Below are 15,068 nucleotides of genomic sequence, written 5' to 3'. Positions count from 1 at the left end.
ACAGTCCCTTCTTACAGTCAATACTGTTTCAACTTCTGCAACAGAGGCTCATGTGGGGGTTTTGGGGACTTGGGTCTTTAATCAAGAAGCCATTAGAAGGGCATTATGTGAGATGATCATAATAGATGAACTCCCTTTTAGGTTTGTTGAGGGTCAGGGGTTCAAGAAGTTTATTCTTGTAGCTTGTCCTAGGTTTCAGATTCCTTCTAGGTGGACTATTTCTAGGGATATCTACCAAATCTTCCTAGATGAGAGGTTGAGTCTTAAGAAGTTGTTTAGGGTGGGCACCCAAAGGGTCAGTTTAACCACTGATACTTGGACTTCTGTCCAAAGGATTAATTATATGTGCATTACTGCACATTTTATTGATGACCAGTGGAGGCTTCATAAAAAAATCATTTCCTTTGTCCCTGTTTCTTCTCATAGGGGGGAGTATATTGCCAAAGCCTTAGAGAGTTGTCTGTTGGAGTGGGGGATTAAAAATGTGTTCACTGTGACAGTGGACAATGCTTCTTCTAATGATACAGCTATGGGATTTTTTAAAAGCAAGTTGTTGTCTTGGGGGGGTTCTTCTGTTAGGGTGCAGTATATGCACATGAGGTGTATAGCCCATATTTTAAACTTAGTTGTTCAAGATGGCTTGAGGTTTGCAGATGAGTCAGTTAAAAGGGTGAGGGATGCAGTGAGATGGGTTAGGAACTCACCTGCTAGGTTGAATAAGTTCAGAGAACTTGCTGAGCTCATTGGGGTGGAAGCCAAATCAGCTTTGCAGCTTGATGTCCCTACAAGGTGGAACAGCACCTACCTTATGCTCAACACTGCAATTCAATATCAAAGTGTCTTTGACTCATATCATCAAAATGATCCTTCTTTTTCTGCTGACTTGGGTTCTGCACCTTCTTTCCTTGATTGGGAGACTGTTGAAAGCTTAATGAAGCTTTTGAAAACTTTTTATGAAATGACTGTGAGAATATCTGGTTCTCTTTATGTCACTTCTAACACATTCTTCTCTGAGATCTCTGATCTCAGTTGCATGCTGGAAGATATGACTAAAGCTGAGAGAACTGAAAAGGTAAAAAACTTGTGCAATTTATTTGTGTATTTCTGTATATCTTGTAAGTTGTTTACTTGTTTGTGTTTTTAAATGCTTATGCTTTCTGAGTTTCTGCATTTATTAGGCAATGGCGACAAAAATGAAAGAGAAGTTTGATAAGTACTGGGGAGATCCAGAAAAAATGAACCATATCATTTTCTTTGCCAATATTCTGGACCCTAGAGATAAAGAGGAGTACATGCCTCACCAGTTTGTCCAGTTGTATGGAGAGGCCAAAGGCAAAGAATGTTTTGCCAAGGTCCAAAATTCAATGGTTGCATTGTACAATGACTATGCAGCTACATACTCTGACAGTTCATCCTCTAACCAACCTGTCCAGTCTCAGCCTACTACTTGTACAGTTGGTAGGCCTGTCTCAAGGATGAAGAGTGAACTTAAAAAAAAAAGATTGGAGAGTGGTGGTGGAAGCAGTAAGCAGACAGAGCTACAAATATACTTGAGTGAAAATCTGGTTGAGGATGATGAATCTGTGAGTTTTGATGTTCTAAAGTGGTGGAAGAATCATAGTGAGAGATTTCCTATTCTCTCCAAAATGGCTAGGGATGTACTTGCAGTTCCTATTTCCACAGTTGCATCTGAGAGTGCATTTAGTACAAGTGGGAGGGTGCTTGATGCATTTAGGAGTTCCTTGACTCCTAAAATTGTGGAAGCTTTACTGTGTACCCAAAATTGGTTGAGGTTACATAATCAGCCAATCACACTTGAGAAAAATTTAGATGAGGTTGAAAGATTGGAGAAAGGTAAATATATAATTCTTAAATCATTTCTTTTTTACTTTTGTAACTTGTAAGTCTAGAACTAACTACTTATACTTAACTGTTTTGCAGAGTTACCCACTGGAGCTGGAACTACTCAACCATCAATGCTGCCATCCATTCCTGTAATGTTTTCAGTAATTATTATTTGTTTAACTAATTATTTATCTTTATATGTTATGGTGTTGTACTGTTGTTTGCTGATGGCCTTCACAAGATGAAACTCTAAGAGTCTTAACAGTCTAAGTGGTTTGGCAACTTTCTATAATTATATTATAGAAATGTTGCCCCACTTAGAGTTGAGCAGTATTCACTATTCAGTACTGATGTCCCATACTCCCATTACATCCATTCTGGATCTCTGGTATTACTCTCATCCTCTTAATTGATCTCTGTTCAGTTTTAATGCATTATTATTTATTCTTACTTCTTTTTTTGGCAATGATGATGCTTCCACCACTGTCTGAACAAATGGTATAGTGTTGCTATGTTGCTCATGTGCTATAATAACACATTTGAGCAATTTGCCACTATCCTTGCTTGAAATGGAAAATTGCAATCTGAGCCTATAAGGCTATTAGCCTAATGCCCCTACAGCATAATATTGTTACTTAGTTAGCTGTTTAGTACATAGGTTGTCTAATAATCTAATATTGTGTTAAGTTTTCATATTAACAGGAAGAAGTGTAGAAATTGTGATTGTCTGATTGATGATTTGATGAAAAGACCTAGACTGGATTACTGGAATGATTGCTGTCTTGCTGAAGTTTAACTGTTTAAGTGATTAACTTCAAATTTTTGATGTTTTGGAAGTTAAACACTTAAACTTATATTCATTTTGTGTTGGTTTACTTTTTGCAATTTTGTTTGTAAAACTTAAATTATTTAGCTCTGCAAACTGTCCATTAAAAAGTTGTTGCATGTTTTAGTTTGTTAACTTATTAGTTATTACTTATTTTGTTAATAGAAACTTGGTAGATTAGATATTATCATATTAAATTAATCATATTATGTTTTTTCAATTTTTAATTTTCAATTATCAATGAACTTTTCCAAATCCGAATGTGGTCCGACATCCGATCCGAATAATCCGAAATCCGACATAGCATATCCGATAGGGTTTTAGTTTCAAAAAAGTCGGATAGGACTTCAAAATTTCAATCCGCAATCCGATCGGATGAACGGAAAAACCATCCGATCCGATCCGATCCGTCCGTTGCACAGGGCTAGATGTAGTTGTGTTTAACATCATTTTATTTCTCTTAGCTTATACTAAAAAGAATTTTTATAATTCTTTTATTTACATGTCTTTTTCAAAATTAAAAAGAGTGAGTTATTTCGTTTATCCATCTAATTGAATAATAATAATAATAACAACAACAACAACAACAAATGGAAGAAAAATATCTCGTTTTGTTTTTGTTGTTGTTGTTGTTATTATTATTATTATTATTATTATTATTATTATTATTATTATTATTATTATTATTATTATTATTATTATTATTATTGTTTTGTGGAACAAAAATATCTCCTATTGTTTTTGGTTTTGTTTTTGTTTTTTTTTTGTTTTTGTTTTTTATTATTATTTTTGTTTTGGTTTTGTTGTTGTTGTTGTTGTTGTTGTTGTTATTTATTATTATTATTATTATTATTATTATTATTATTATTATTATTATTATTATTATTTTGCTCAATGAAATGACAAACAAAATTGAATCAACACAACATTACATAAAACATGGCCAAGGTAACGCCAACACTGTCTCTCTTTAAATTTTTTTTTAATGCAAATAGTACGATCCAATAACAGAGTTTTTTGAATTTTCTAGATACCTATTAAGAGCATCCTAGCATAATGTGAGATGTTTCTCTTCCAAGTTAGCTCTTCCCGAGTTCCCGGTATCATTTGACAATTATAAAGCAAAAATTGCAAATATGTAGATGCATTTTTTTAATTCCCATATTTGTAAAAAGAAAAAAAATAGAGTTAAAAGTGTTACAATTGAGAACAATATATAGCATGTGTCCGCTAGGCATAAAAAAGTGACGGACAACTATTCGATACTTTGCTATTTGTTTTCTCTCTTTATTTTTCTAAAAGAAATGTAGGAGATAATTATTTGTTACTTTCCTAAACTTAATAGGTTTATAGATGGATAATGAGTTGATAAAATGGCAAAAGTAATATCATTTAAAATTGTAGATACCCTTAATAAACTATTTTCTCTTTCTTAATTAAAAATAAATAATACTACATATACTCTTAAATTCTACTACATTATTCTTTACTCCTTACATATATGGCTTGTTTTGATTCATAAAAAAAGAGTGACTCACAGTTTTTACAAATTTTTTTTTTTCTTTATATCATCTCTTCATTGCGCCAATCTTTCTTCCCACGATGTTTGACCAGCAATATTATACGGTGTACACTACAGATAATGTTTGTCTTTGTATAAATTTTTGTATTTTTTAAATGTTTAAGCAGTTGTCTGTTTTTCTTTCTTTATTTCTAGTTGTCCAAGTAGGTACCATGCCTCTTTTATGGAATAATAGCTTTAATTTTCTCATGTTTATATTTATATTAGTTGAATTGTCAAAGAAGTTAGTTAAATTGAAAAAAATTATACATTACTTCCCATCCGATTTTTGTTGTATTTAGACTTTAGACCGAGTAATTTTGTCGTGTGATAAAAAAAAAATCAATAGTATTATCAAAATTTTAAAGTTAATGTCTGCGAAACTTAACTCAATGGTCAACTTGAAAGCTTTGCGACAACGGTCAAATTATACCATAGATTAGGGTCTACCTTACATTGTGGACTTTGGTCCAAAGTAATCTTCAAATTATGTGTTTGTAGTTGACATTTTTTATACTTATAGTTAATAATTTATGTGCTTGTCAATAAATAAAATGAAGGCACATAAATGTTAATTGGTACAAAATATGTTAACTGCAGAAACATGTTAACATATTATGTGTCTTTGTAGTTTAACATGTTAACATATTTCATGTTTCTATATTTGCCATTTAATGTGTCTTCAATTTATTTACAAACACATAAACGGTTAAATGTAGATACAAAATATATCGCTGACACATAATTTTTGAACTAGGATCTACAATGCAAGATGAACCCTGGTCCATTGTATAACAATTGCAATAGTTGTAGGGTGGGGGAGTCAATGAGAAACCCAAAAATTGAAGCATGTGCTCCATCTCAACTAAAAGTGTGCACACCCCTCATGTGCGCAGGTTGTTACTTGTGATGGACCGTTTATCGAGTTCTTTGGCATGGCTCTAATACCAAATTAAAACATGTATTCCATCTCAATTTAAAGGCTAAGTTGATAGTTGGATTGCACATTTATATTTATATATATATTATATGCTCACACCAAAGCCCAAAAAAAAAAAAAAAAGTCATTGTAAACAGAATGTACAAACTGGAGAAAAGTAATTAGAGGTGAAAACTCATTGTGCAGAGTGTACAAAGTTTATCTCAATGATTAGTCAAGCCCTGAGAAACTAATTTATAAAAAAAAATCAAAATTAATGCTAATATGATAATATGATCACACCGTGTGCACACAGTAATTTTTGTATTTATTTTTCCCAGAGGAAATTACAACTTCAAAAGGTTCAAGTAAAGGGGGGTTGCCTTGCGTCTCTTCCAAATCTTCACTTTTACTGTTTGTAAGTCAATTGTCTCATCACCAACCACTGATAACTACACCCTTTCTTTCTTCCTTCTTTCGACTAGTATTTTCTTTCTTTCTTTTTTGATTGGCCATCATATATTCATATTCCATAAACACCACAGAATTACAGACATTTTACCATCTTATTATATATGTACCTGTACTTTCTCCCCAATTTGTATTTGTATTTGTTGGTATCATTTGGCTTCAAGGAGAACAACTGGATGGGCTGTGGTGTCAAATCAAATCTACCAATGCAGTGAAAACCCACATTGGAAATTTTACCTGTCTTGCTATTTAGTTGGTGTTTCTGGGAAGAGAAGAGATTCTTTTGGGGTCCTGGGAATGTGAGTGTTTTGAGTCAGAGATCTGTAATTGGGTGGGTTACAATTCATTGTGAAAACAAGAGAAATGGTGGTGGAGTTTCTGAGATCTGGGCTCTAAAGATTTCTCTTTTAATCTTCTGTCGGTAAGGTACCTAAAACAACCTTAAAAGTGTAAACTTTTCTTATTTCATTCACCTCTTTTCTGTGTTTGACCATGGGTTTTAGCTTATTTTGATTTATTTCTCAACATTTATTTGCTCATCACTCTTGTTTAGCTAGAAATAACTTTGTTGGCATTGTGCTTTTTTGATATAAATGGAGTCTTGGTTGCTGATAGCCTTATATTGGCTTTTGTCTGTTTTTTTGTTCTTTTCTTGTTTTGCCTCATTTACAAACTTGTTTTATGACCAAATTATTGGGTTCAGGAAACATTACACAGATTTCTACTTTATTGCCTATCTGATGGATAAAATACAAATGAAGAAAGAATCACATGGTTACCTTGGTGTGTAGTTTCACATTTGAGCTTCTAGTTTATATAATCTTTTTGTAATTTTTAAGCAGGAGATTTTGACATCCAAGAAGATGGCTTCTGATCTAAACAAGGGATTATCCAAAGAAACTTCTGTTGGACTTAAAGTTTGGGAACTGGTTGGGATTATTGTTGGCTTGTTAATTGTAGTCATCCTCTTAGCATTGACATTTTATCTTACTTTACGGAAGAAATCAAGGCGAGCTAAAGAAAATCACCCCATTTGTCAAATTCCCACGGTTTCTAAGGAAATTAAGGAGGTTCGTGTGGAGCATGTATCGACACATGAATTTGCCCCTCGGGATGGGATTCTTCTTACTATTCAAGATAAATCTAGTGATAAAGATTCGGACAAGGTTTTGGTCCATCTTGGAATGGGGAAATCGAAGAATGGGGATAATAGTAGCCAATCGGGTTCTTTTCATCTAGTTGACAAAGATTGTTGTGCCTCGCATTCAGGAGAAGAAGGAAGTTCGGGCACATTTGGAGCGTATAAACCTTATACTTCTCATCCAATTGGTGCGCCTTCTCCCTTAACTGGGCTGCCTGAGTTTTCTCACTTGGGTTGGGGACACTGGTTTACGTTAAGAGATCTTGAACTTGCAACAAACCGGTTTTCCAAGGAGAATGTTCTTGGTGAGGGTGGATATGGTGTTGTTTATCGTGGACAGCTGATCAATGGCACTGAAGTAGCTATTAAAAAGCTCCTTAATAACCTGTGAGTTAATTAACCCATTCGCCCAATTGCTCAAATTAAGTCCTATTCGTATTTGTCCCCCCGTTGTTGCATTTCCTCAACATTTGAATTTAGAAATTATTTCCACGCAGAGGTCAAGCAGAGAAAGAATTTAGAGTGGAGGTTGAAGCCATAGGCCACGTGCGTCACAAGAATTTGGTTCGTCTTCTAGGATACTGCATTGAAGGAACACATAGGTATTGCTTTCTAGTATGCTCTTGTCCATTTGCTGTTGCTAATTCAACACCAAAGCTGAAAAATGATTCGATTTAATAGTCTCAAATTATTTTTTTGCCTAACCAGCTTGGTTAGCGTGAGTGACCGTGCACTCTCATCCCTTAAAGAGGCCGGGAGTTCAAAACCACCACTCATATGTAAAAACGAATATGGCCAGCACTTGGCCCCTTAATTAGGCTGGCCTTGTGCGAACAAGGATTAGTCTGAGTATGGTACGGGCTTAAAGGTGCCTACTACAGTTAGGGTCTCCGGTGCTTACGGGGATTAGTCTGAGTATGGTACGGGCTTAAAGGTGCCTACTACAGTTAGGGTCTCCGGTGCTTACGGGGATTAGTCTGAGTATGGTACGGGCTTAAAGGTGCCTACTACAGTTAGGGCCTCCGGTGCCTACGGGGTCTGAGTATGGTACGGGCTTAAAGGTGCCTACTACAATTAGGGCCTCTGGTGCCTACGGGGATCAGTCTGAGTATGGTACGGGCTTAAAGGTGCCTCCTACAGTTAGGGCTTACTCAGGACGCCTCGTGAACTTCAATCCTTAACCTCTGTCTTTGGAATGGATCAAACTACAAGTTTATTTGACTCCACCAATTGTTAAACAATCCTTATTGACTTATTAAAATGTGCTATCATTTTCGTTTTACATATTTGATAATACATATATTGCAGGATGCTGGTATATGAGTATGTCAACAATGGCAACTTAGAGCAATGGCTTCATGGAGCTATGCGCCAACATGGATATCTAACATGGGAAGCAAGGACGAAGGTTCTCCTTGGCACGGCAAAGGCGTAAGTTGATTTGACTAGACCTGTTTTAAAGCATAATTGGTCTCGGTCTCGGTCTCATATTCCCAGTGGTTCTTAATTGCAGTCTTGCCTACTTGCACGAGAACATCGAGCCAAAAGTGGTCCATCGAGACATCAAATCGAGCAATATACTGATAGATGATGAGTTCAATGCGAAGGTCTCCGATTTTGGTCTTGCTAAGCTGCTGGGAGCCGGGAAGAGTCACATCACAACCCGAGTCATGGGTACCTTTGGGTCAGTTTTATCTTTCGGATACTTTCTTATGCCAATCTCTAACTGCTTGTTCGCCCAGTATATGTCCCTCTCTATAGTAAGCAAATTATAACTCGTTTTGCAAACAATAACAGATATGTGGCTCCTGAATACGCAAATACTGGCCTCTTGAATGAAAAGAGCGATGTTTATAGCTTTGGGGTTGTGCTTTTAGAAGCAATCACCGGAAGAGACCCCGTGGACTATGGCCGTCCTGCTCAAGAGGTACCTAATTATGGAACCCTAATACTCTTAATCTCATTATGCACCAACATTAAAGTGTTTCCCTGCGTTATTATCAATATTGTAGTTCAAGGAGTTAGGCTGCTTTGTTTCTTATTGTAGTAAATGGAATCATATCTGGTATTATACTTTGGAAAAAAAAAATGGATATCCAGACCTGATATTAAAGCTTCAATGATCCTCAGGTGAATCTTGTTGATTGGTTGAAAATGATGGTTGGAAACAGGCGCTCAGAGGAAGTAGTGGATCCAAATATTGGGTCAAGGCCATCAACCAGAGCTCTTAAGCGAGCCCTTTTGACCGCTTTGAGATGCGTTGATCCAGATTCTGAGAAGAGACCCAAGATGAGCCAAGTTGCCCGCATGCTCGAATCTGAGGAATATCCCATACCAAGAGAGGTGAGTTCCGAACTACGTATGCTCTATAAGTACATCTGGTCCTATCTGCTGAGCCACTGAGTTACCGTGATTTACATTATTATCCCAAATGCTCTGTTAGAGTGGGGTGTGGGGGGCCCTTGGGGGTTGGGGATTCAACCTTTTGGGGCGAGAATTACATTACACACATTGAAGTGTTGACGTTCTTGTAGTTACCAACTGTATCTCCACTTACGGATTGATATATTTTGGCTGATTTTCCTCTTGAAATTCTCCAGGACCGAAGGCAGCGAAGAATCCGAGCAGGTGGTGGCACAGAGAGCGAATCCCAGCACGAGAACTATGATACGGACAAGAGTGACAACCCAGATTCGAGATCGGAAAGTAAAAGGAGCGATAACGTGTGACCAGCAAGCAGTGGCTCCACCGATATGACAGCAGGCTAAGCTAGTTCTTACAAAACTCGAGATAATGTGTGATTTATTTGGGTAAGGTGATATTTACTAGTTAAAGTTGGGACTAAGGTTGGGAGTATATGAAGATATCAGAGATTGGTGAGACATAGACAGGCTCTTAGTTTCACTTTTTCTAAGTTGGTTTTTGTTTTGTTTTCTAAGAGATTGGAAATGCCTTTTGTTGTTTGAAAATAGATAGGAATATGTTTGATTGTGTACAGGAGAATTGCCTTAATCTGTTGTATTCCATGGTCATGGTTTCTGACAATTTTGTTTTCCAACATCCTTAAAAGCATTGCTTTTAATATCTATGTAACATCCCACTTCACTTGTGTATCTCAGGACCAAATTGCATTGCTTTATTCCATTTTTCACATCTTCAAACTGCTATATTGTCATTCTTAAAAGTATATATGAACAGATACTATATTGTAATATAGTCAATAGTATAAAAAAATTGGTAAGTACTAAGTAATGACCAACTTTGCCACCTTACTTCTATTATAATAATCATTATGTCACGCACCATGGCTTATCTTGCAAGGTGAATCAATAATATAAGGATGATTTTTATTATACAAAAGGTTCATTTTTTAAGATTCATCTTTTGTATATTAAATATTCATTTTTAGGTAGTACATTAAAAATGAACCTTTTGTATATTAAAAATGAACATTTATTTATGATATATAGAATATAATTTGTCCTGCTATAAGTACTAATGATGTTATTTGAGTTGGGCCTTCATGTGATGGATCATATTTGGTCTAGGCTTATGGTTGAGGCAAATTTTGTTGTGGACAATGAATATGAGGTTTATTTTTAATATACTAAAAGTATGTTATTTATGTACAGATTGTACATTATTGATAGTATATAAAATAATATATTTTTTGTACTCAAATAATGAATTTTCTATTAATACAAGGTAAATTTTTAATATATTAAAAGTACATTATTTGTATACTGAATGTACATTATTTGATAGTTTTACAAAATAATATACTTTCAATACTCAAATAATGTATTTTTTAATTTGTGGTCTACACATGGTCCATAGAATAATGATTGTGTGGATTATAGTGATAATGCAATTGTTATGACATGGACCTGAGCCCACCTTGCAAGGTGGACCTAAGTCCAAAACGATGCAGCTTTGCGTATCTGGAATAATGGTGTCGTTAGTGGAATTGTTTCCTCAGCCAATGATATATATATATATATATATATATATATATATATATATATATATATATATATATATATATATATATATATATATATATATATATATTGTGAATATATAGTTAACAAAATATAGAGTTTAAAAATTATGAATATAGATTAAAAAATTGTGTTATACTGTTGATATAATTGTGAATATAGAGTTCTACAATTGAGAATATTGAGATCTAAAATTGTGAATATTCAATTATAAAATTGTGAATATAGAGGAACGAATTCTGAAGACAAATGGTAAGGAAGGAAGTAATTTTTTTTTTAAAAAAAAATTCAGACGGCGTCGTTTTGGACCCGGGTCCACATCATAATTCACCATTGACCCTAATTGCTACATGAAATTTTTACATTTAAATTCTTAAAATAGAGAGAAATCTTATCTCATACATAGTAGATTAACTTGTAATAAAATGTGTATTTTAATTAAAGCAAATAGATTTGCAATAGAAAATTAAATTTTGTGGTACAACAAATAAAATTTGATTTAAGTAAAGATAAGACAATGTATTTTTAGAATAATTATAATATGACATTCATATTCTTTTAGGATGGATATTCAAAAAGTAATACTCTGTAACTTTTATATATATGAGTACTCACTTTCAATTTTCAATTTTAGTTCAGATGGTTCAACATGCTCATAAGCCCAACAAGCCCAGGTTTAGGGTTAGAATCGGCAAATTATGCTGTGCATCCGTATGCACCATGCATGGTGCATACGGATGCAAAAATGACGTTGTTTTATTAAAAATGCGCGTCTCCCCTTAAAAAAAAATTCAGATTCGATTCCCAGCAACAACATATGAACTAAAATTTCAGAATCGATTAACTATAATTCCAGAATCTATGAACTAAAATTCCAGAATCTAATCTATGAACTAAAAATTTCAGAATGAATGAACTAACATTCCAGAATCTATGAACTAAAATTTCAGAATCGATGAACTACAATTCCAGAATCGATGAACTATAATTCCAGAATCAATGAACTAAAATTCCATAATCTATGAACTAAAATTCCAGAATAAATGAACAACATAATGTTGTTGCTAGGAACCGAACCTGAATTTTTTTTTAAGGAGAGACGCGCGTTTTTAATAAAACAACGTTTTTTTTTTTCATCCATATGCACCATGCATGGTGCATACGGATGCACAGCATAACAATTCAAACTCAAAAATAACTTATTAGCCCGAACCGATAAATCTGACAGTCCAATAAAACTAGCTCGAAACCAGCGATTGACATCCCTAATTATTAGATGCAAGGTCTTAAGTGAGATAGATTCGGTAAAGGACAAAACTCTTTCCCACGTGAAAAAAGAAATAAAAAAAATCCTCACAATGAGGATAGAAACAATTATGAAAGTTTGATTTGTCAGCAAGCCAACCACATTAACACATCTATATAATATTTGCATATATGCAAGCTTATCCTTTCATCCTTTTGCTCAATACTTCCATATAGCATTCATTTCCTGCCATCACAAATCCCTAGCAATGCCAAGGAAAAGCCAACAAGCAAGATGTTTTTTCAAAAAAAGAGAAAAAAAAGTGCAAAACCAATACAAACTTATGTAGTTGTAGTTGAGAGTTGAGACACAAAGCAAAATGATCACACATACACTACACTCAAAGGCAGGCATTGAGAGTTGCAGATGATGCTTAGTTTTGTGGCTTCTCCCACTTGAGGGGCTTCACAACCTCCCATGTGAAGTCGGAATCATCGCGTCCAAAGTGACCATAAGCTGCCGTTTTCAAGAACCTGCTGTTGCCGCCTCGCTTCAAATCCAAGTCAATGGCAATCATTCCTGGCCTAAAGTCGAAGTTCTCCTTCACCAACTTCAAGATCTCCTTGTCGGGGATCTTTCCCGTGCCATAAGTGTCAACAAACACAGACAAGGGCTCAGGAACGCCAATGGCGTAGGAGACCTGTACTATGCATCTGCGAGCGAGCCCGTTGGCCACAACACTCTTGGCAGCCTGTCTTACAATATACGCACCACTTCTATCGACCTTGGTTGGGTCCTTTCCGGAGAAAGCACCACCACCGTGGGCACCCCAACCGCCATAGGTGTCGATGATGATCTTACGACCAGTCAGACCAGCATCCCCGTGTGGTCCTCCGATCACGAAACGCCCAGACGGGTTGAGGTGGAAAATGGTCTTCTCGTCAAGATACTTCTCGGGGATGACCGGCTTGATAACGTGCTCCTTCAGGTCACGGGCAATCTCATCATTAGTAACGGTCTCATCATGCTGAGTGGAGATGAGAACAGTGTGGACCCTAACTGGAACCATAGCACCGTTTTCATTGTAGTACTCAACAGTGACTTGAGTCTTGCCATCGGGCCTCAACCACGGGCAGGTACTGTTCTTGCGCACTTCGGTGAGGCGGGCACCGAGTTTAGTAGCAAGCACGTGGCTGAGAGGCATGTACTCGGGGGTCTCGTCTGTGGCATAGCCAAACATATGACCCTGGTCACCAGCACCAATCTCCTCGGGACGCTTTGTCAGATGACCGTGGACACCCTGGGCAATGTCGGGGCTCTGTTGCTCAATGTAAACAAGGACCTTGCAGTTGTCCGCGTCTAGACCAACATCATCAGACACAAATCCTATTTTGCGGCATGTGTCACGCACAATCTTCTCATAGTCTACTTTGGCCTTAGTTGTGATCTCACCGAAAACCATCACCAAGTTGGTCTTGGTGCAAGTCTCACAGGCAACCTTGCTCTCGGGGTCCTGCTCGAGGCAGGCATCCAGAACTGCATCCGATATCTGATCACACAGCTTGTCCGGGTGGCCCTCATTAACAGACTCAGAGGTGAATAGGAAACTGTCCATTCTCCCAAACTGCAAACAAACAAAATTTTCCAATAAGTACACAATGTCTAAAGAATGGGTTTACAATTTGGACACAACTCAGTCTGGAACAAATGGCACAAGCAGGTAAGAACCCTAAGAATCTGTATTTGAAGTATACTCTACTAAATTCTATTTATAAACCAATACAAGTAAAGTATTCCATGTCATATAAATATTCTTCTGGGCAAATGAGGAGCATATTACTTACTAAATGAGAATCTTCACAAGACATTTTGGAAAAAGAAAAAGATCATTCCCTTCATATATAAGCAAGGAATTTTATTAAAGCAGGATGATAGAAGAATTCCATCTTTAACCGGCTAAGGAATCCAGTAGGCCCACCACTGACAAAAGAACATAAAAAGTGCTAATACACTTGAATTTTTCCTTTATTCTAGAGAGGAAGAAACTTTGCAAACAGAATAAAGAAACACCCACCATCAAGAACAAACTTTAATATAGAACAGGATACTGAAACCATTATGCAGAAGACATCAGATATATTTCCTGACTCAAAATCCCTGGGATATAATTACAGAAGATCCAAACTTATTAAAAAATACAGGAAAATTAGACAAGACAACCCCCCCCCCCCTCCCCCTCCCCCTCCCAAACCTCCAAACTTGAACAAAACATTGCATGTTTCTATTTCATCAATTGCCCCAACATTGAATAAAATCCAAAAACAATATAATTCGGGTCTGCAAATTCAAATTCAAAACAATATAATTTCATCAATTTCCCAATCACATAACTACTTCTTTAAAGCTTCCTTATCATGTCAATCTCCAGTGAACACATTTCCAACTAAAATTAAACCAAGAACCCCCGCTTAAACTTTTCAACCATCAAAACCAAACCCTAATTGGCCAGAAATTCTAGCATAAAACACATGATCTCGAGTTTAAACATTAAAAACATAAGCAAAACCACAGAGAAAACTTAAATTCAGTTCAAAAGTCAAAACAGCAACTGTTTAAAACCGCAAGGAAAACACAAGCCCATTAACTAACGATACAGTATAGCGAGTAGCAGAAAGCTGCCATTAAAGCATTATTATTACCTTAACAGAGAGGAGAGAGAGAGAGGTTTTATGGCGATGAAAGGTTCTAGTAGTCCTCTGTTCGGGTTCTCGCCAAATGCCTGCAGGTTTGTAACGTTAACTTGACACGTATTTATAGGCCCACGGTCCTCAATCTTCATATTCATCTGTAACGGTGACGTCGTTGTTGTGGGGCCCAGTTTTGGTCGGGGGTTGTTGGGTTCTGTAGATGGGAGAATTTAGACCGTCGGATTGGTTTCGTTGGGTGTGGATCCGACGGTTATCGAGAGCGGGAGTTGTTGAGGGAGAATGATGTGCCACATAATTATTTTCCAAATTTGGCCCATGGCTTAGCTTGATATTACGAAAAGGCCCTTTCT

General features: G+C 36.2%; 2 protein-coding genes across 4 annotated transcripts; one reads left to right on the top strand and one right to left on the bottom strand.

The window, feature by feature from the left end:
- Nucleotides 1–853: 853 nt before the first annotated feature.
- LOC109181860 (S-adenosylmethionine synthase 3) lies at nt 854–14,811 on the bottom strand. Of its 2 annotated transcripts, XM_019331802.1 has the most exons (3): nt 14,710–14,811; nt 12,409–13,634; nt 854–866 (listed from the first exon to the last, which is right to left on the bottom strand). In XM_019331802.1, exon 2 carries the CDS (start codon nt 13,623–13,625, stop codon nt 12,444–12,446), a length of 1,182 nt encoding a protein of 393 aa, XP_019187347.1. In that variant the 5' UTR covers nt 13,626–13,634; nt 14,710–14,811; the 3' UTR covers nt 854–866; nt 12,409–12,443. The 2 variants fall into 2 exon arrangements, with proteins under 2 accessions (XP_019187347.1, XP_019187346.1); XM_019331801.1 differs by lacking the exon at nt 854–866 and having other exon boundaries at nt 12,132–13,634.
- On the top strand, nt 5,554–9,849 carry LOC109181859 (probable receptor-like protein kinase At5g18500). 2 transcript variants are annotated; one of them, XM_019331800.1, is made up of 8 exons: nt 5,554–6,043; nt 6,462–7,150; nt 7,261–7,365; nt 8,072–8,194; nt 8,277–8,447; nt 8,561–8,690; nt 8,894–9,106; nt 9,364–9,849. In XM_019331800.1, exons 2-8 carry the CDS (start codon nt 6,486–6,488, stop codon nt 9,490–9,492), a joined length of 1,536 nt encoding a protein of 511 aa, XP_019187345.1. In that variant the 5' UTR covers nt 5,554–6,043; nt 6,462–6,485; the 3' UTR covers nt 9,493–9,849. The 2 variants fall into 2 exon arrangements, with proteins under 2 accessions (XP_019187345.1, XP_019187344.1); XM_019331799.1 differs by having other exon boundaries at nt 5,636–6,043; nt 6,465–7,150.
- Nucleotides 14,812–15,068: the final 257 nt, after the last annotated feature.

This window comes from Ipomoea nil, unplaced genomic scaffold, assembly GCF_001879475.1.
Source record: "Ipomoea nil cultivar Tokyo-kokei standard unplaced genomic scaffold, Asagao_1.1 scaffold1043, whole genome shotgun sequence".
Lineage (NCBI taxonomy): Eukaryota > Viridiplantae > Streptophyta > Magnoliopsida > Solanales > Convolvulaceae > Ipomoea > Ipomoea nil.
This window is presented reverse-complemented; position numbering and strand designations above follow the sequence as displayed.

Bases quoted from the DNA above. Each gene is read 5' to 3' on its own strand.
- LOC109181859 (XM_019331800.1), top strand. From the start codon at position 6,486: ATGGCTTCTGATCTAAACAAGGGATTATCCAAAGAAACTTCTGTTGGA. The intron at 8,195-8,276 runs GTAAGTTGATTT...TCTTAATTGCAG, and splicing joins CTCCTTGGCACGGCAAAGGC to TCTTGCCTACTTGCACGAGA. The intron at 9,107-9,363 runs GTGAGTTCCGAA...GAAATTCTCCAG, and splicing joins AATATCCCATACCAAGAGAG to GACCGAAGGCAGCGAAGAAT.
- LOC109181860 (XM_019331802.1), bottom strand. From the start codon at position 13,625: ATGGACAGTTTCCTATTCACCTCTGAGTCTGTTAATGAGGGCCACCCG.